This window comes from Gopherus flavomarginatus, chromosome 1 (genome assembly GCF_025201925.1).
Source record: "Gopherus flavomarginatus isolate rGopFla2 chromosome 1, rGopFla2.mat.asm, whole genome shotgun sequence".
Taxonomy (NCBI): Eukaryota; Metazoa; Chordata; order Testudines; family Testudinidae; genus Gopherus; species Gopherus flavomarginatus.
In genome coordinates, this window is record NC_066617.1 from 128180405 (window position 1) to 128202020 (window position 21616).

Sequence of the window (21616 nt, forward strand, 5' to 3'; positions counted from 1 at the left end):
AGTGGGAAGCACTCCATGGAAGCTTGCAATGCTGGATTGCTATCAGTCAGTGAGTGAGTGAGAAAATTCACAGAGAGAACCATTGTCGTGCAACTATGTAGGGCTATTGTCTCCTACTTCACAGCACTGTGACTCTGGGCAATGTGCAGGACCTAGTGTTGGATTTGCAGCAGTGGGGTTCCAGAACTGCAGTGGGGCAATAGATGACACACACATCCCTATTTTGGCCCCAGCCCACCTTGTCACACAGTACATCAACAGAAAGGGCTGCTTTTCTGGGGTTATGCAAGTGTTGGTGGATCACCAGAGATGCTTCACCAACATCAATATTGGCAGGTCAGGGGAGGTGCATGATGCTGTCATCTTTAAGAACATAGGACTGTTCAGAAAGCTGCAAGCAGGGACATTCTTTCTTGACTTGTGGATTTCCATTGGTGATGTTGAAATGTTAAAAGTGATCCTGCAGGACCCAGCATACCCCTTGTTTCCCTGGCTCACAAAGCCATACACCAGCCAACTTGACAGCAGCAAGGAAAAATTCAACTACTGGCTCAGCAGGTGCAGAATGACTGTTGAATGTGCTCTCAATAGATTGAAGGGACGTTTGTGTTGTTTACATTGTAAATGGCAGATTCTTCGTAACGTGAAATCTTTAAATCATGATTTGAGGAATTCAGTATGTCAACCAGAGGTTCTGGGTCTATTACAGGAGTGGGTGGGTGAGGTTATGGAGCTTGCAATGTGCAGGATCTCAGATTAGATGATCATGGTGGTCTTTTCTGGCCTTAAAGTCTACAAGTCTACTCATAAGATTGGATCTGAGTGAGAAAAAGTATCCCAGTGATGATAGCTGCCTGTTGTGTCCTGCACAATATCTGTGAGGCAAAGGAGGAAAGTTGAGGGTAAAGGTGGAATGGCTGTCTGATGAGTTTGAAGAGCCAGACAGAAGGGCAATCAGAAGAGCTCAGTGCTGAGCTATGCAGCAGCGGGAGGACTTGAAAGAGTGCTTTAATAGTCAGCCACAATAACATGGTATGGTTGACTGTGCTGTACCTGGCCCTGAAGTTTTGGGGGCTGTTAGGAATTGTATGGTGTTTGGTGTACATCAATGAATATAACACTGTCTGTTAATGCACCTATGAATTTTGTTGTGCTTGCTGTACATTTATAATAATTACACTGTGTTTGTCACTGATCCTGTGAGTTCAGTTACCCTGTGTATGGCAATGGTGCTTTCCGAAGTCATTGCAGACTGGCAGGGGAAAATATCCTAATGCAGAGGAAGAAATAAGGCTGCTATCCCCAGAATCCCTAGCATTGCAGAGTACCTCCAAGACAGTTTCATCAAGATGTCTCAGGAGGATACAAGGGACATCCCTGTGCACATAAACAACCTGCTCCACATGCCCACCCTGGGGAATGAAGAGCAGTTGACAATCACTATCTCTTCCAGTACAAGTAAAACAATGAAAAGTCGATATCTGTGTCCTGCTACTTTGGGGTCAGGCACCATCTGGACATTTAAACATTGCAATGGGAAATGCATTCACACACTTACCAGAGGTTAATTCCCCTGCACTGGGCTCACCTGTGCTCAGCGGCCAAGACTGATTAGACGGTAGAGTCTTGAACAGATTCTGGTTCACAGGATAGCTGGATTCCCTGGTCATATGTCCCCTACCACCTCCTCCTCCTCCTCCTCACTATTCATAGCAGGGTCTGTATCTTGGGCTCCTTGGAGGTACCCAAAGTGCTCTGCAGGGTGCTGGTGGAGTCTCCTCCAAATATAGCATGCAGCTCATTGTAAAATCGGCTGGTCAGCAGCTCGGTACCAGATCAACTGTTGGCCTCCCTAGTCTTCTGCTATGCCTGCCACAGTTCCTTAGCTTTCATAGAATCATAGAATATTAGGGTTGGAAGGGACCTCAGGAGGTCATCTAGTCCAACCCCCTGCTCAAAGCAGGACCAATCCCCAGATTTTTACCCCCGTTCCCCAAATGGCCCCCTCATGCAGCAATGCTTCTGATCCCAGTCATACCCCTTCACCTAAAGGCCCCATACAATCTGCTTGTAGATGTTCACATTTCTACAACTGCATCATAACTGTGGCTGCACAGCTTCTTCTTCTCACTGCCCCAGAGCTCCAATATCTCCTGTCTACTCCAGGCAGGAGTGTGTGGCCAGTATGGTCAATTGGTCAGTTGCACACAACAAGAGAGAGCTGCAAGTTGTGCTTGCCAAGCTGAACCATCAGGAAATGTCATTCCAAAAATATGCAGGGATTTTAAGTAGGGGCAGGGTGAGAGCTTCGGGACTCCATGACTCCTAGGCTGTGGAGTTCACATACCACAGCGGTCAACATCAGACTGTGAGGGTCCAGGGCATAGGTAATCTGGCCTAGCGGTTACGGCTGGGTTGGTGTCAAGGGGCAGCCACAAGGCAGCAGTCAATGAGCAGGGCTCAGAGTAATCACTAGAACTGACATCAACAGGCAAGAATCAGGATCAGAGTCAGGCTGGGGTCAGAGACCAGCAATCAGAGGTAATTACCAGGCTGGAATCAGAAGGATAGAGCCAGGGTCAGAGTCAGGCTGGGGTCATAGACTAGCAATCAGAAAGTGATGCGAGGTCTGGATTCACAGCAGACCAGAAGTCTGCATGGTTTCTCAGATAGCTTCCTGGGCTACCGTCCCAGGTTAAATAGTGAGCATGGGCTAATCAGAAGGCCACAGGGTGCTGTCATTCTGAATTCTTTGGGCAGTACTTCCTGCTATGCCTAATCTACACAGTCCTCCTTGGATCTAGCTCTACATAGCCTCCTAGTGGCAATATCAGCAGTCCTGGGCTCCACAGACCTGGGTTCTAGTCCCATGGATCTTTACAGAGGCATTGGGGGAGAGCTGCTGGAGGATTGTTAGGGTTGACATAGGTCATGCAGTGTCTACATTGGCACTCTGTCAACCTCAGTACATCAACTATGGCTCAATGCTGTCCAGTGAGGTGTTGTTACTACATTGCTATAATGGGCTTTCACAGCAGCAGGAGACAAATGTGAGTGTAGATACATGCACAACTAGGTTGACACAAGGTAACTGACATTGACTTAATTTCATAGTGTAGACCAGTTTTCAGTACTCCTGGATCTAGTGACCTCACTTGGGAGTGGATATGAGTAGGCTATGATCACACTGACACAGCTCACCTCCATATTAAGATGACAGGAAAAAACCATTAGGGTAATTCTTGTAAAACTTGGGGTAAGCACAGAGAACAAGTAGACAGACATCAGCCTGATTGACGGATCTGATGCTATAAATTAATTATCTCACTCTCCTGCCTAGTGGAGGAATCTACATGGACTACAAAAAGAACACAAAGGGCCTTTCTACAGGAGTAATTGATCAGAGCAAACTGGCAACTTTAAAAGGTGGGTTGCCTTTTTTCATTTTAGATGAAGGTTAAGAATGGAGTAGTCACCCTGTTTATTAAATCTCCAAGTGATAATGAAATAAAGGTAATGTATTCACAAAGCTGATAACATCTTTCATTACAGTTATGTAGATGCTTTTCATCACAAAGGACCCCAAAGTACTTTACAAGTTATGGCTCAATCCTATAAAGTGAGAAGAACCTCCTGAGTGGAAAAAAGGGCCTGGAATTCCCATGGAAGTTGTAGTGTCCCTCCGCGTGCACACACACACCCCACCCAGGCAGTGCTCAGCACTTTGCAGCATCAGTCATTTATAAATGCAACACCTTGTATGAGATAGTAAGAACAGAAGACTAGGTTCCAGATCCTCAGCTCATGTAAATAAACTGCAACCATTTACATCAGCTGAGAATTTGGTCTTAGGGGTCAGACTGCTGGATTTTATTCTCAGCTCTGCCACTTGATCACTGGGCAATTCATTTAACCTCTCTGTGCCTCAGTTTCTCCATTTGTAAAATGTGGATTGTCACAAGGTGGTACTGCCCCCTTAAGAAGGAAGAGGCCAGTGCACCTGTGACTGGTCCACTGACTCCCAATTGGACTATATTGGAAGGAACATGGACAAATCGGTAAAGGGATCAAGAGAACAAACATGGGGCTTTCACTGCTCCCTAGAAAAGGGATACTGGCTACAAGCCAGGATGCCTGGGTAGTGGGAGAAGGAGACACTGGAGCAAGAGAAAGACCAGGGGAGTGCCCCTGTGGCAACTATCCTGTACAAAGGGCAGGGAGCTGGGGAAGAATCCAAGAGGGACATGAGACTTTTATTAAGCCCAGGGTGGGTGGACATTGTTATTCCATTGTTTCAAGGAAGACTGGAGCCTGAAGAAAGTCAAGAGTGAAAAAAGTGGCAGAGCATGAGGTAGTTTGAGTTACTGTATGGCACTTGAGTTTAAATCCTTGAGCCAGGTAATAAATTAATTATCCCATGACAAGGGATCCTCTGCCCAGGAGAGTATTTGAGGAGTATTAGCAGTGACCCAGAGAAGGGGAGAAACTGAGGCTGGGCACGTGCCGACACTTTCTTACCAGTAGGCGGCACTGGCATGGGGCCTGACAAGTAACAGGGTTATTAATACTTCACAGAGTGATGTTAGGCTACAAACATGCAATTCTTTTGTAATGAATAAATGTGTTACATTGCTTTTGTTTTCTCTTTAAGGATGACATTTTTAATCTCATCTTATCAATTACACTACACTCTCTTTACAGCTCCTGTTGGATGCTAAACCTTGAGTGTAATGGAGAAGCTGCAAAGGAATGTAATTAAATTAGGAATCTTCTAACATGCTGAGAATACAGTATAATTAGGTCCAAGCTGTGAAGTTCAGGAACCTGCCCCTGCTTCCATTGGCTTGAAGATGAAATAGCAATTCCAGATCTGAATTTTCTCCAATGTTCTGAGTTCGCCCATTATAAAGAGAGTGAGCATCTGCAAAGAGCATCTGGAGATGATCTTCTTTGACTTTATGAGTGTTCTTACCTGGGGCTTTGGTTCAGGCTAGAGCAGTCAAGCAATTAAAAAAAATAATAGCAATTAATCACACTGTTAATAATAGAATACCATTTATTTAAATATTTTGGGATGTTTTCTACATTTTCAAATCTATTGATTTCAATTAAAACACAGAATACAAAGTGTACAGTACTCACTTTATATTTATTTTTTATTACTAGTATTTGTGCTGTAAAAAAAACCCAAAAGAAATAGTATTTTTCATTTGACCTAATACAAGTACTGTAGTGCAATCTCTTTATCATGAAAATTGAACTTACAAATGTAGAATTATGTACAAAAATAACTGTATTAAAAAATAAAACAATGTAAAATTTTAGAGCTTGCAAGTCCACTCAGTTCTACTTCTTGTTCAGCCAATCACTCAGACAAACAAGTTTGTTTACATTTGCAGGAGATAATGCTGCCCGCTTCTTGTTTACAGTGTCACATGAAAGTGAGAACAGGCGTTGGCATGTTCTTCTTCGAGTGCTTGCTCATATCCATTCCAGTTAGGTGTGCATGCACCGCGTGCACATTCATTGGAAGATTTTTACCCTAGCAACACTCGGTGGGTCGGCTGGGCGCCCCCTGGAGTGGCGCTGCCATGGCACCGGATATATACCGCTGCCGACCCAACCGCCCCTCAGTTCCTTCTTACCGCCCGTGTCGGTCGTTGGAACAGTGGAGTGCGGTTTTACTGACCTCCACCTCCCTAGCTACTTGTAGTTCTCTAGTTATTTTGTTGTATATATAGTTCAAAGTTATATAGTTATAGTTAATTTTTATTGTTCATAGTTAGTATATAGTTAAGAGGGGTTCGGGGATTAGCCCCTTCCCCGCACCCGGTGCCAGGGCCCATGCCCGATTCACCGGGTTTCAAACCGTGCTCGGCCTGTCATAAGCCAATGCCGACAGGAGATCCACACGACTCCTGCCTTAAGTGCCTCGGGGAATCTCACCTGACAGATAAGTGTTGCATTTGCAAGGCTTTTAAGCCAAGAACAAAAAAGGAGCGGGACTTTTGGCTAAAGCAGCTCCTCATGGAGATGGCTTTTACCGCTCCGCCTTCGGCACCGAGCGCTGGTAAATCGGCGGGCAGAAGCACCTCCTCGGCACTGGACTGCACCGATACTGCCAAGGCCTCTCGGCACCGGCCATCGTCAGCACCGAAGTCGACTCGGCACCGCTCCCTCTCCCCGAGGTCAAGAAAGCCTAAGACTCCTGCTGCTTCCATGCCACCTGCACCGCAGCCAGAGAGCTCGTCTAAGTCGGATCACCCAACACTGACACCTGCCACGGCGCCGACGACGTCGGCATTGTCGATTCCGGTCCCACAAGGGCCATCAAATCCGGTGCCTGTCAGCTCCCCAGTGCGAGCTGCGGTTGAGCTTACTATTCCATTCACGCCAGAGACATTCTCAACGGCGAGGGATCTGATTGCCATGACAGAGTCGACGCTGCCTCGACCCCCGGCACCGCTGGTGCGGGTAATACAGTCTATCGGCAAGCCTACCTTGATAAGATCATCCTCTGTCGGCACAGCAGAGCGGCACCGTTCACGATCACGGTCCCGCAGATGTTCCAGGTCCCGTCGGTGCTCCCGCTCCCGACGCTGCTCGCAGTCCCGATACCATTCTCCTCCTCGGTACCAGTCACACTCGCGGCACTGGTCGGTATCCCGTTCGCCGGCCCGCTACTCTCGGCACCGTTCCAGCTCCCAGCACCGCTCTAGGCACCGTGACTCCCATAGCCGCTCTCGACATCGAGCTTCGAGATCTCGGTCAACCTCCTGGCACCGCTCCGGTCGCAGGTCCCGATCTCGTTCCCGGTACCGGTATGCCTCCCGGTACCTGTCCCCAGTGCCGAGTAGAGCAAGGTCCGCTAGAGACAGCGACTCTGCCCAAGGCTTTTCAGCACCTCCATGGCCATCCAGACATGCATCAGTGTCCTCCCACGCGGACAGCTCTTATGCTCAGGACCGCGATTCTGATGTGCCCACCAGAGCCTTCCAAGAGACCCAAGCCCAGGACCAAGGACCCCATCAGTGGTCTTTCTGGACACCTTGGGCGTACCACCAGGCCCAAGGCGTACCAGTAGTTCCGTCCCACTCTGTCTCATCAGAGCACAGAATGCCAGAAGCAATGGTTAGCCGTCCCCCTCCAACTGCTGCAGAGGAAGCCCCAGTTCACCCACCGGACTCCCAGGTTCCACTGGAGCAGGAGGTCGCCCAAGAGCAACAGGCCACACAGGACCCGCTCGTCGCCGGCATCTCCTCTTCCTCTTCTCCAGATGAGGCAGTGGCAGGAATATCCTCCTCAGGCCCTCCTCCAGTCGACCTGAGAGCCCATCAGGACTTCCTAGAGGGTAGCACTCAATATGAATCTCCAGGTGGAGGAGGTCCCGGAGGTAGAGGACCCGGTAGTGGACATTCTATCGGCGGACGCCCCCACTAGAGTGGCCCTACCCGTTTATTCGGACCATCCAGGCAAATGCCGATACTATATGGCAGTCCCCAGCCGCTATCCCTCCTGCGGCCAGGAGAGTCGAGCGTAAATATATGGTGCCCTCTAAAGGGTACGAGTACTTGTATGTCCATCCTCCTCCCTGCTCACTAGTCATCCAGTCCGTTATTGAGAGGGAATGCTACAGACAGCAGGCACCAGCCTCGAAATCGAAGGAGGCTAGGTGAATGGACCTACTCGGCCGCAACGTGTACTCGGCAGGGGCCCTACAGCTCCAAGTGGCAAATCAATAAGCCTTGCTTAGCCGCTATAATTATAACACCTGGGTGGCGATGGGTAAGTTTACAGAGCTTCTCCCTCAAGACTCTCGCCAAGAGTTCGCTGCCCTCTTGGAGGAAGGGAAAAAGGTGACCAGAACTTCCCTCCAGGCCTCATTGGATGCAGCAGACTCAGCAGCCAGGACTCTGGCCTCGGGGTGTTGCCATGAGGCGCATCTCATGGCTTGAGGTTTCAAACCTCCCACCGGAGCTGCAGTATACCATTTGCCATTTGATGGTAAAGGCCTCTTCTCAGAGAAGACTGACCCCAGGCTGCAAAGCCTGAAGGACAACAGGGTCATAATGCGCTCTCTCGGCATGCATACGCCGGTGACCCAACGCAGGCCTTTCCGTCCCCAGCCTCACCGCCCACACTCTGTGCCTAGACAAAGACAGGACTTTGGCAGGCGGCGCGGCCGAGGTGGTCGCAGACGACCGTCAGGACCCCAAGGGGGCCAAAATCAAGGTCCCTCGAAACGACCACCGGGACCAAAGACGAACTTTTGAAGGTGCCCCCGAGGGCGGCATACCAGTTACAGGCCAGGATCCCTCTCCTCCCTTCTCCAACCGTCTCTCCTACTTCCTCCTGGCGTGGTCCCAGTTAACTTCAGATCGCTGGGTCCTACGCATGGTGGAGTATGGGTACCACCTCCAATTTATTTCAACCCCGCCCTCCCACCTTCCAACCCTGTCCCTCTTCAGGGACCCCTCTCACGAGCAATTCCTCTTACAAGAGGTGCAGATGCTCCTCGCCATAGGAGCTATAGAGGAGGTACCGATGGATGAAAGGGGCAAGGGGTTTTACTCCCATTATTTCCTAATCCCCAAGTCGAAGGAAGGTCTCAGACCTATCCTAGACCTGCGAGGACTCAACCAGTTTATGATAAAGTTGAAGTTCCACATAGTATCCCTGGGGACCATTATCCCGTCCTTGGATCCTGGAGACTGGTATGCCGCCCTCGATATGAAGGACGCGTACTTTCACATCACCATCTTTCCTCCGCACAGGAGATACCTCCGCTTTGTAGCCAACCGTCAGCACTTCCAGTTTACAGTCCTGCCGTTCGGCCTTTCTACAGCCCCAAAGGTATTTACAAAGTGTATGGCCGTAGTCGCCGCCTACCTCTGCCGATGTCGGATACACATTTTTCCGTATCTGGATGATTGGCTCATCTGAGGGGCCTCCGAGACACAAGTCACTCAGCATGTGGGCATCATCAAGGACCTATTCACAGGTCTAGGCCTGATGATCAATATAGAAAAATCCACTCTGGTTCCCACGCAGAGGTTAGAGTTCATAGGAGCTATCCTGGACTCCAATCTAGCCAGAGCCTGCTTACCACAGCCGCGGTTTCGGGCGATGGCAACAATCATCCGAGGTCTATAGAATTTCCCGACGACCTCGGCTCGCACTTGTCTTGGTCTCCTGGGTCACATGGCTGCCTGCATGTTTGTAACCAAACACGTCAGGCTCCGCCTCCATCCTCTCCAAGTTTGGCTCAACTCGGTATACCGCCCGGGTAGGGGCCTAATAGACACGATAGTCATCATTCCCCCAAGCACCCTAGGCTCCTTAGAATGGTGGCTAACTCCCTCCCTGGTGTGTGCAGGGATGCCGTTCCATCCGCCCCAGCCCTCAATGTCCCTGACGACTGACGTATCATCTCTCGACTGGGGTGCTCATCTCGGTCACCTTCATACACAAGGCCAGCTCCTGAGAAGACCAAAGGCATTACACATAAATGTCCAAGAACTGAGAGCAGTCCGCCTGGCATGCCAGGCGTTCCAGCAACAGTTGCGAGGCCGTTGTGTTGTCTATAAACACTGAGACACAACGGCCATGTACTACATAAACGAACAGGGAGGGACACGGTCCTCCCCCCTTTGTCAGGAGGCCATCCAACTCTGGGACCTTTGCATGGCCCACTCGATAGATCTGGTAGCATCCTTTCTCCCAGGCGTTCGGAACACTCTGGCGGATTGACTCAGCAGGTCTTTCCTGTCTCACGAGTGGTCGATTCGCCCGGACGTTATGCATTCTGTTTTCCAGAAGTGGGGATTTCCCCACATAGACCTGTTCGCTTCCCACAAGAACAGGAAATGCCGGATGTTCTGCTCCTTCCAAGGTCTCTCCCCAGGATCGATCTCGGACGCTTTCCTGATGCCATGGAAGAGCCAGATCCTTTATGCTTTCTCACCGTTCCCACTGGTTCACAAGGTCCTGCTGAAACTCCGAAGGGATAGGGCGCGCATCATCACGATTGCTCCAGTGTGGCCCAGGAAGCACTGGTACACCACGTTGCTCGACCTGTCGATAGCCAACCCAAGTACCCTGTCACTCCACTCAGACCTCATAACTCAGGACCACGGCAGACTTCGCCACCCAGACCTGCAGGCTCTTCACCTCATGGCGTGGCTGCTGTGTGGCTAAACCAGTCAGAGTTACGTTGCTCTGAATCAGTACGACAAGTTCTCCTGGGTAGCAGGAAGCCTTCCACCGGTCAACGTACCTGGCCAAGTGGAAGCGTTTCTCCTGCTGGTGCAAAATGCTTAATCTTACTCCCACTGAGGTCTCGATCCCCTCTATTTTGGACTACCTCTGGTCTCTCAAACAGCAGGGCCTAGCAGTATCATCACTGAGGGTACACTTGGCAGCCATTTCTACCTTCCACCCAGGCAAAGATGGTTGTTCCGTGTTCTCACACCCTATGGCTTCGAGGTTCCTCAAGGGCTTGGAGCGCTTATACCCTCAAGTACGCTGCCCAGCCCCAACCTGGGATCTCAACCTGGTTTTAACTAGACTTATGTCTCCCCCATTCGAGCCGTTAGCAACCTGCTCGCTACTATACCTGTCTTGGAAAACAGCTTTCCTCGTAGCCATTACATCGGCCAGATGAGTCTCCAAGCTTAGGGCTCTTACGGTGGATCCACCGTACACTGTGTTCCACAAGGACAAGGTGCAGTTGCGACCACACCCAGTATTCTTCTCTAAGGTGGTTTCAGCCTTTCATGTTAACCAGGACATCTTTCTCCCGGTCTTCTTCCTGAAGCCACACTCAACGCAACGGAAGCAACAATTGCACTCCCTGGACGTCCATAGAGCGCTTGCATTTTATATTGAGCAGACAAAACCATTTTGTAAAATGTCCCAACTCTTTGTCGCGGTAGCAGACTGAATGAAAGGCCTACCTGTTTCCTATCAGAGGTTCTCATCTTGGGTGACAGCGTGCATCCGCACTTGTTATGATTTGGCTCATATTTCCCCAAGCCACATCACCACGCATTCTACCAGAGCTCAGGCTTCATCTGCCGCCCTCCTGGCTCGTGTATCTATCCAGGAGATATGTTGCGCAGCTACCTGGTCCTCGGTCCACACTTTTGCTTCGCATTATGCTCTGGTTCAACAGTCAAGAGATGATGCAGCCTTTGGCTCAGCAGTTTTGCATTCTGCCACATCTCACTCCGACCCCACCACCTAGGTAAGGCTTGGGAATCACCTAACTGGAATGGATATGAGCAAGCACTCGAAGAAGAAAAGACGGTTACTCACTTTTGTAACTGTTGTTCTTCGAGATGTGTTGCTCATATCCATTCGAAACCCGCCCTCCTTCCCCTACTCTAGAGGGTGCCCAGCCGACCCACCAAGTGTTGCTAGGGTAAAAATCTTCCAACGAACGTGCACGTGGTGCACGCACACCTAACTGGAATGGATATGAGCAACACATCTCGAAGAACAACAGTTACAAAGGTGAGTAACTGTCTTTTACTGTTGTAGCAGGCGTCACAAAATACTTACGCGCCAGATGTGCTAAAGATTCATATGTCCCTTCATGATTCAACCACCATTCCAGAGGACATGCATCTATGCTGACAGGTTCTGCTCGATAACAATCCAAAGCAGTGCAGACTGATGCCAGTTCATTTTTATTATCTGAGTCAGATGCCATCAGCAGAAGGTTGATTTTCTTTTTTAGTAGTTTGGGTTCTGTAGGTTCCACATCAGACTGTTGCTCTTTTAAAACTTCTGAAAGCATGCTCCCCACCTTGACCCTCTCAGATTTTGGAAGGCATTTCAGATTCTTAAACCTTGAGTAGAGTGTTGTAGCTATCTTTAGAAATCTTACATGGGTACCTTGTTTGCGTTTTGTCAAATCTGCAGTGAAAGTGTTCTTAAAATGAACAACATGTGCTGGGCCATCATCCAAGACTGCTATAACATGAAATATATGGCAAAACGCAGGTAAAACAGAGAAGAGGACATACAATTCTCCCCCAAGGAGTTCAGTCAAAGATTTAATTAGTGCATTATTTTTTTAATGAGCATCATCAGCAAGGAAGCATGTCCTCTGGAATGGTGGACGAAGCATGAAGGGGCATATGAATGTTTAGCATATTTGGCATGTCAATACTTTGCAATGCCGGCTACAAAAATGTTATGCCAATACTTGTCCTCAGTTTCTCATGACATTGTAAATAAGAAGAGGACAGCATTATCTCCTGTAAATGTAAACAAACTTGTTTCTCTTAGCAATTGGCTGAACAAGAAGTAGGACTGAGCGGACTTGTAGGCTCTGAAGTTTTACATTGTTTTGTTTTTGAGTGCAGCTATATAACAAAAAAATCTACATTTGTAAGTTATACTTTCACAACAAAGAGATTGCACTACAGTACTTCTATGAAGTGAATTGAAAAATACTGTTTCTTTTGCTCATAATTTTTACAGTGAAAATATTTGTAATAAAAATATTAATATAAAGTGAGCACTGTACACTTGGTATTCTGTGTTGTAATTGAAATCAATATACTTGAAAATGTAGAAAAATATCCAAAAATATTTAATACATTTCAGTTGGTATTCTATTGTTTAACAATGCGATTAAAACTGATTAATCACAATTAATTTTATAATCGTGATTAATTTTTTTCAGTTAATCGTGTGAGTTAACTGCGATTAGTCAACAGCCCTAATTCAGCCTCATTTTAGGGATCTTGATTTGGGCCCAGCTTTCTCATGAAGCATCCTTGAGGGTAGCATAGACTTTTAAAAATATAGCTCTGATCTTATGTTTATTAGTGCTGGTCAAAAATTTTCCATCTGTACTGTTTTTCATTAGAAAATTGGATTTTCAACTACAATTTTTTCCCATGAGAAGTGTTAACTTCCTGTGGAAAATTTCAATATTTCATCAAAAAAAACCCCAAACATTAAAATATTTTTTATTCAGAATGACACCCCAGTGCATCATGGGAGTTCTAGCTGATACACTTTATGCTCCTGTATGGCTCTCTGGCTAGACTACATCTCCCAGGATGCATATTATCCAGGGACTCTTAGGGAGCAAAACAATTTTAAATACATCTGAAGCAGCAAGCCTGCCAAACAACCAGTTGGGCCACTGGACGATCAAGGATGTCAAGGCTGTTGCAGAGAAGCTAAATAACTTATTTGCATTGGTCTTCACTGGAGAGGATATGAAGGAGATTCCCACATCTCTGAACCATTCTTTTTAGGTGTTATGATTAAAAAAAGTGATCTAAGAGTCATTGTGGATAGCCTTCCGAAAACATCTGCTGAGTGTGCAGCAGCAGTCAAGAAAGCGAACAGAATGTTAGGAACCACTAGGAAAGGGAGAGAGAAAAAGACATAAAATATTATAATGTCATTATATAAATCTATGGTACTCCCACACCTTGAGTACTGCATGTAATTCTGGTTACCCCATCTCAAAAAAAGATACATTAAAATTAGAAAATGTACAGAGAAGAGCAATAAAAATGATTAATGATATGGAACAGCTTCCATATGAGGAGAGATGAAAAAGACTGAGACTGTTCTGCTTAGAAAAAAGAGATGACTATGGGGGGACAGGTGGAGGATAGGTCCATCAATGTTTATTAACTAAGATGGTCAAGGATCCAACCCCATGCTGTGGGTATCCCTAAACCTCCAACTATCAGAAACTGGGGATAGATCACTCCATATTTGCCCTGTTCTGTTCATTTCCTCTGAAGCCTCTGGCACTGGCCACTGTTGGAAGACAGGATACTGGTCTAGATGGGCCATTGGTCTGACCCAGTACGGCCAATCTTATGTTATGAGACACACCCTCTGTTCCAACCAGCTCTAATTTTTATCTTATTCCTGCAAGGGAAAAATAAAATAAATGTAAAAGTCTGACCTTAGGTTAAGGGTAAAGCTTCACCATGTTGAGAAAGGTGGTGGACGTGGCATTAGGGGCCGGAAGGAGAGGTTCTGCACTGACTGTAAGAATTGTAAACCGGCCTTGTGCTGATCACTCAATGTGAAAAATGTCCCTGGAAGGAGGAGTTTCAGGGTTCCTTTCCTATCCTGTTGTGTAAATACGATATGATTAGCAGAAAATGACTTGCCTGAACCAAAACCACAGATATAAGGCTCCCAAACATGGGGAATGCCCAAGATAGGAATCTGAATTTTGTAAATCAGTCTTATCTCCTGAACAAGCTGATCCAGAACTGTGGCTCTGAACACCCCAAACTCTGAGGAGCTTGAAACCTAAATCAAAATTTTGCCATTAAGCCCATCTCTAACCTTTGAAAATAAAAGCTCCTTTTCTGCCAATAACATGATGTAGACTGGGGACCCACATTTTGTGGGTTTCCCAAAACTTAAGTGACCCCAGACATCCTCCACACAGACTCTCATTCCTAGGTCTCCCCTTCCCCTCACTCCAGTGAACTCTTTTCCTCAACTAGTAGGTTCATCCGGTGTGCAAAATGTGCTATATGCAAATTTGTCATCTTTCGCTTTTTACATAGCATTGGCTCAATTGTCCATGACAAGTAAAATGGAAGAATGACCTTGAGGAGGTAAGTCATATACCAATTTCATCAGTATGCTCTCTTCACTGGTACTACACTGGGTCTCCTGGGATCTTTGTTAAGCCCACAGATAGGAATTGCAGCTTGTTTTCTCGATTCACTGTCTTTGGATGAGATCAAAACTTTCTCTGGAATGAGTTCCAGTGAGCTGTGACCCTAGGAATAAACTGTTTGTCTGTGTACATCTGTTGCTTGTTCAATATATTTACTCCTCATGATTTGTGAGGCTTTTTTCATTGAGTTGGACACAGAGCTGTACAGCTGCATCACTGTGCAGATTGCACAATGTGATAGGGAAATAAATGGAAATCCTAAACCTTGGCATAGAAAAACTAGTTTGGTTCCAGACTTGCTGCACTTTACCTCCTTTCTTGCAAACACAGAAGGGGTTTTGGGCATAACTCAAAGCCTTCTGCTGCTCTTCTTGGTAGGTGTCAGATATAATAAAACTCTTTCAGAACAAAAGTGAAAGCCCTTAACATACTGCTTTTGTTTAGTTTCTACGCACATGTCAATATGTTTAAAAAATGAGTGAATAATTTAGTTCCTGTACGCCATTTGGTTCAGCTCACAAAGCCTCATCGTAAAAACAGGCAAATTCTGAGGCTCCACAAATGTCTCCCCTAAATAGGTATGCAGAGCAGATCTAATGTATGCCCATTTCATAGCTGACAGCAGCCCCAGGCAGGATCCTCTTCCCCACCCCCATGCAAATGGTGCTTTTGCAAGAACAGGAATAATCTGTTGTGGGGAAACTGCAAAGGTGGTACTATTAGTTAGTTATGTATAAACATGCAAACCCACACTTGATGTTGCTCTTACATGTTCCTCCATGACTGCTCCACAGATATTGACAGAAGCCAGAAGCCAAGAGTTAAATCTCCACCCTATGACCCTGACTGCTGGACATTGGTTTTCTATCTGTAACATCTGCCACAATTTTTTCCTTAGAAGGGAAAGTAATATTTCTCCACCCCAACATGGCTTCTTCTCTCCCCTTTCCACGCATACTCATCATATCACTTAACAGTAAAAACTGTGCAAGTTATAATAAAAAAAAAAAGTTTTGGCTCCTAGTATTTATTCCCCAGCCTGGTCTAACCCATTTCCCTTTCTTTCTGCCAGACCAAAGGCAATTTAAGTAAATTACCTTCCCCCCCAAAGTGCTTTTATCTTCTGGGGTTTCAGCCAATTTTCCTATCTACCTGCTCTCAAGCTAATTAAAAATAGCATTTACAAATTATCTCTAGAGGATCACAGAATTTGAAACAAGTCTCTAAGGTAAAATAACACTGGGAGTATATTCCAGAAATAACATCCCCGGAAACTTGGAGCCACATCCTTAGGCGATATAAAGTGGCATAGAGGCCAACAGAGTTAGGCCCATTTACACCAGCTGAAGATTTATATATATATAAAAATTAATTCAGTACTCATAAAAAGTGCTACACTGACTGCCCTGGGTGCTGTAATCTTCTGTTTTATCAATAGAATACAAGAACCTGGAAGGAAAGACAGATGGACAGACATCAAGCCAAGCTTCTACACATTGTCCTGCGCCACCAATGTCCTTCAGCTGGAGTATGAGGAGGAATTCCTCTGAGAATAGCTCTACAGCTATTTCCTCTTCAGCTTCTCTGGCAAGATTCTCAACACAGGTGAAAGGTGGGATTGGGGATGGTGATCTGATTCAGAAAACATAAGAAACTCCGGCACCTGGGCCATCTTTAGAACCAACTTCTTTTAAAAAAATTATTTCAGGTTCTGAAGCATTTTGATAACTTGGCACTTCTGAATTCTCATTAAAACAAGAAGGGAGAAAAAAAATGCCACAAGGAGCGTGACCATTCTCCTGACATTTCTTGCTGAATTTTGCAGACTCAAGAGGATCAGGTGTACATCCAAACTTGTGATTGTTTATCTAACTTGAACATGAACTCTGAAGCTTTGGCTGTGCATCTATCGCTACTTGTCATGCAGGCAGATGTCTTCTAGGAACAAGACTGAGGCCATCATCTCATTTCATATAGAACAATACAAAATAAAAAAATGGTAATGGGCCATATCCCCAGCCTTATTCCTGTCTTGCTTTGTGCCATTCTGCTGGATGACAAGCAGCTAACACTAGCCAACTGGAGACTTCTGGATGGGGTAGAGCTCATATGGCTGGTTCTATACCACCCACTTGCTGCCCCGATATAGGAAGCATTGCCAGGGAGAGTGGCTGTAGCTAGAGCACTGCTCTACTCTGGCAGTTTTCAGCTGACATAAAGGATCCCTGGGGGACTGTTAGCCGGGGGCAAGTGACAGCAGTTCTGAGGTAGCTCTGGCTAGTGCCAGGGCTGCATCCCAGAGACCAGCGGAGTACAAAGGTATTGTTAAGCCACCTTTGAATTGCCAGCCAGAGGATCAGGGACAAAGACTTGTAACTACTATCACATGATTCAAACAACTCTAGAGATGAAAGACTCCACTGCCAATTCACTATTTTTTAAGATATTCAGATAGCCAGAAACTTGAATTTTTCGAAGTTACACCACTTTACTTGCCATGACAACCCCTCCTTTCATTGACCTCTGGTGCTTTTATGAAGTTTAACGAATACATACACAACATCTCGCTGGGAACCAGATCATGAAGTGCATGAGGTGAAGGTAGGAGAGCAAAGTAGCCAAAAGAAGTTCTCTTATTCTGGGACTGGTTCTCTGGCATGCTGTGGTGCAGTCTGCTCTGCTGTCCATGGCCAGCCAGCACACCAAGAGGCTGTCTGCCAGCCAGAGATTGCCGGAGTGCAGTACTGTCAAGCCACATCCCCTGCTTTCCCTGTTCCTAACTCCCTTTCTACACTGGTCTACTCAAGCCAGCGACTGCCTCACACCAGGAAAATCCCGAGACGAGGAGATAGGGATGGTTTACAGACCCTTTGCACTGCCCTCCAGAGAACCTGTATCTATATATCAGAGGATGCTACTCCAAGACAATCAAACACATGCATCATCATTAGTATGCTAAGCCCTGTTCTAGCATATGTTATTACTTTGGTCACACATTTCAGCTAGGGACATAGATCTACTCCAGCTGGATGTAAATATTCATAGACTTTGTTTATTGCAGACTCACTAGAAGATATATGTGGAACTATCTATGCTATACGAGTGTACTATGCACCACATTGTTTAATACAGATATAAAAATAATCTAATTTACTGAAGCAGTGTAGCTGTGTGACCAGGGGTGACTCCAGGCACCAGCATGCCAAGCGCGTGCTTGGGGCAGCAAACCACCGGGGGCGCTCTGCTGGTCGCCGCGAGGACAGCAGGCAGGCTGCCTTCAGCAGCTTGCCTGTGGAGGGTCTGCTGGTCCCACGGCTGCACACCTGCGGGAGGTCCGCCGAAGCCGCGGGACCAGCGGACTCTCCGCAGGTAAGCCGCCGAAGGCAGCCTGCCTGCCGTGCTTGGGGCAGCAAAATGCCTAGAGCCGCCCCTGTGTGTGACATGAACACTAATCAAGCTGGTGATTCCCCTAGAGCCTGGTAGAAATCACATCACCTATTTCCCATATCTTTATTTAGCTCTTTTCTCCTCCATTTAGAAGTAGTCTTAGCACCGGTGAAAAGTGCTGGACAAACAGCACTGGAGAATAAAGTTCTTTGTTCCTCTGCAGAGCAGTGGCAATACAGTCTCACCCCAGCAATGTGACACCACGTTATCCTCACCAACTAACAACAGCATTATTTTCAAAGTGTTTCGACCCCACAAATCTGTGTACAGGATTTTGTAAAACCCTACAAGAGCCACGAAATTCTGGCTGTGGTCTTTGGTTATTTCTTTTGGATGAGCAAGTCCACATAGTTTTTCTGGAAGCTTTTGGAGCTTTTTTCTCAGACCAGCTTAAAACAGGCAACAGTCAGTTAGATTTTTGCAAATGAAATAAAACTGAGGAGCTCTGGGTGCTTGTGTCTCCTGAGGAGCAGGTGCAAACTGGGGACCATAAGTGGGTGTAGGAGACTGTCAAATACCATACTACAGCTAACAAAGAGCCACAGAGCAGCCACACTGTAATGGAGGCCATGGGGCAGAGAACCCCCTCAAGCCAAGATGCAGCAGCGCTGGGGCCTGTCCACTCTAGCGCCCCTATTGTCAGCCAACCTGGTTCTGCAGTGTTCTGATTCTTTTGTAGCCCAGCCCTCCTGCCAGGGCACCTTTCAGTTCAGTCCCCTTCCAGGCCAATAAAAGTCTAACTGAAAATCCAAATGAACAGTTTGTTGAGATGGTTTTTCTATCCCTATTGGGCTACACTGAAGTTCCCTGGTCTTTACTCCTCCTCCTCTCAGGCCTGCAGACTTCTTCTCTGCTTCAGAAGCTGAGCACTGTCTCCCAGGGCTTTCTCCCTGCAGACTCTTTTCTTCCCTGCAGGTTTCTCCCACTGCCTGCCTGAGTGGTCTTCAAGTTATTGGAATACCACACTTCCCCTCCCCAGGGATTCCAGCAGCTTCTCCTAGGAACCTCCCTGCTTTTTACAGACCCTACCTCAGGATCATCCATAGGAACCTAACCTGCTCCCTGTAGGTCCTCTCCCTGCAGGAATCTCCTGCTTCTTGTTGCTACTACCATGGCTTTCTCACCATAATTGTTCTCTCTCAAGCATTTTTATGAGGCCCAGTATTCACCGTGCTAACACCTGAACCCACGAGTCCCACCCATTCAGGTTGGCCCCTTTTCCTTTAAGGACAGTCAATCTGTGACACACTTACAATATTACAAACAGCACTCTTCTTCTCCTCTGGATGAACCAACTCTGGGGGTAGTTCAGATTCAATGTCCTTTCAGTACTTGTCTGCCCAAATGGGTGCCAGTAAGTACCAGCTGGAAGAATATTTTCTGTCCACTGAGAACTGGACTGAGATCTGTCAAGTTATTTCACAAGACTATATTCTCAAACACGTCATGTATATATGACCGAGCACATTTTGGATACTACTATAATTGAACTGCTCTCTGTGTCGCCACTTAAATCCCACTTAAAAGCTAATTTGAGGGCTTAAGTGAATATTAAATTCTGCATATGCCTTCTGATAGGGTTTAAGTTGGGCCTAAGTGAACCATACACTTAGTGCTAGTTGTCTGCATGGAGTGAAATTGTATTCTGGGTCTATACAAGAACTGGAAAATAGGGTTTAAGGAAGTATTTTATGATATGTCTAATTTAGCATTTCCTTTTGGACAAAACAGGTAGAAATGCCAAAAAAGTAAGCCTAGAACAAAACCAGTGAAACATGGAAACAATGTCAACTCACGGTGGCTTTGCAGTTATAGTGAGCGACGGCATCATGTCATCAAAGCAAATCACCAAGCATGTCATTTAGTGAAATGAAGCCTAGTTATAAGGCAAAATATTTGCCATGCATTGTAAATGGTTTCAACAATTGTCTGTCTTCTTTGACCTGAGGTCTGTACACAGCATGAGGTCTTGCTTGCTGAATCAGTGAAGCCCAGTCCTATAGGCTCAGGAAGTAAAATCTTGCTTTCCAGAGTGCAACTCAGTTTATTTCCTGGCAGATTGCTATCTCATTCATAGTGGTTTTTATAAGCCTAGATTCTGAACGAGGACACCATGTTCTGACCCTATAAGGCCATATCTTCAAGTTTTCGAGATCCGAAGAAGAGCTCTGTGTAGCTTGAAAGCTTGTCTCTTTCACCAATAGAAGCTGGTTCAGTAAAAGATATTACCTCACCCCTGTCTCGCTAATGTCTTCCCAATACATTTAAAGTAAATACATCTGCTCTTTTGAAGAGGTGAAACTCTAACAGGCAATCTGCCTGATTTATGTCCCATGAAGCATGACTACAGATCGAGAAGACTCTTATTCATTAGATAATTTATTTGAAATGATAAATCCATCTTGGTTATTATAAGTTACTGTAGACGTGTGGACTCACCCCCGCGGCGCCTCCTGCTGGTGACTTCAGGGAATTAGCTCGGTCCCAGCCCAGAGCACCCTCTGCAGGCCGGTGATCCACCTGTCTGCTACTGGCCCCCGTGTCCCTCCCTGGACCCCGGTGCCGCTTTAACTGGGTCTCCCCCCTCCCAGGGGAACCCTCACCCCACTATCCCCTCTTTGCCTCAGTCGTGGCTACTGCCAGTCTCTGTTTAGCCCCCATGCCCTGGAGCAGACTGCAGTGTATCAGCCGATCATCACAAGCAACAAGGGGTTTGGACTAGCTGCCTTTACCCACCCTCTGGCTGCCCCTCTGCAAGCCCAGTACCTAGGAGGCCTAGAACCAGCTCTGCAGCCTGCGGAGTTGCTGGCCTAGGGCTTCCCAGCTCCTAAGGCCTTTTCCCAGCCCTGCCTTCCTCCAGGTCCCCCCCCCAGGTGAGTTCCCAAGCAGCCAGGCCTGTCTCCCTCCCCAGTCAGAGAGAGACTGCCTGCCCTTGGCTTCCCTGGCCTTCTTATTAGGCCCTGTGGCTCAGTTTGGGGCGTGGCCCCAGCTGCAGCCACTTCCCCAATCAGCCCAGCCTAAAGGCTGCTTTCTCCAGCTGCAGCCCCTTCCCAGGGCTGTTTTTAACCCCTTCAGGGCAGGAGCAGAGGTCCACCCTGCTACAGTTACCAAATGAAGAGTAAAGGGACATTTTTGTTTTGGCTCACCTTTTTTCTTCTCTTTTCTAGGCTCATGTGAATATTCCTCCCCAGCCCCCAATTTTATTTTGTTTAAATAAATAATACTTTACACGATATAGCTCCATTTCTTCAAGGTGCTTTACAAACATGCATTCACTTAGGCCTGGGCTTACTCAGCCAGCTCCAATTCCCCTTTCCTGATTGGAGCTGGTGTGACAGAGGTCTGGGTCAGGGTTTCCTAGCCAGCACCCTGTTACACACCTCCCTTCTTATGAACTGCCAGGTTCGTCCTTCCTCGACCTCTCTGCTCCAGTCTGGTGGGGTTCGTCCAGGGAAGCCTTTCCCCATCTTACGGGCATCATCTCCTGGA

The 21616-nt window shown here is 47.0% G+C and overlaps 1 protein-coding gene across 11 annotated transcripts in view; it reads right to left on the reverse strand.

The window, feature by feature from the left end:
- The window catches only part of LMNTD1 (lamin tail domain containing 1), a 334417-nt gene that overhangs the window by 8926 nt on the left and 303875 nt on the right, over positions 1-21616 (reverse strand). For 4 of the 11 annotated variants that reach the window (XM_050968542.1, XM_050968515.1, XM_050968551.1 and 1 more), the window contains one exon: positions 13946-14115. The exons of 6 other annotated variants lie outside the window; for them this stretch is intronic. In XM_050968542.1, the coding sequence (XP_050824499.1) occupies positions 13966-14115 (150 nt within the window). In that variant the 3' untranslated portion in view covers positions 13946-13965. Of the gene's footprint in view, positions 1-13945; positions 14116-21616 lie in introns of those variants that run through there. One more of the 11 variants, XM_050968570.1, reaches the window with a different exon arrangement.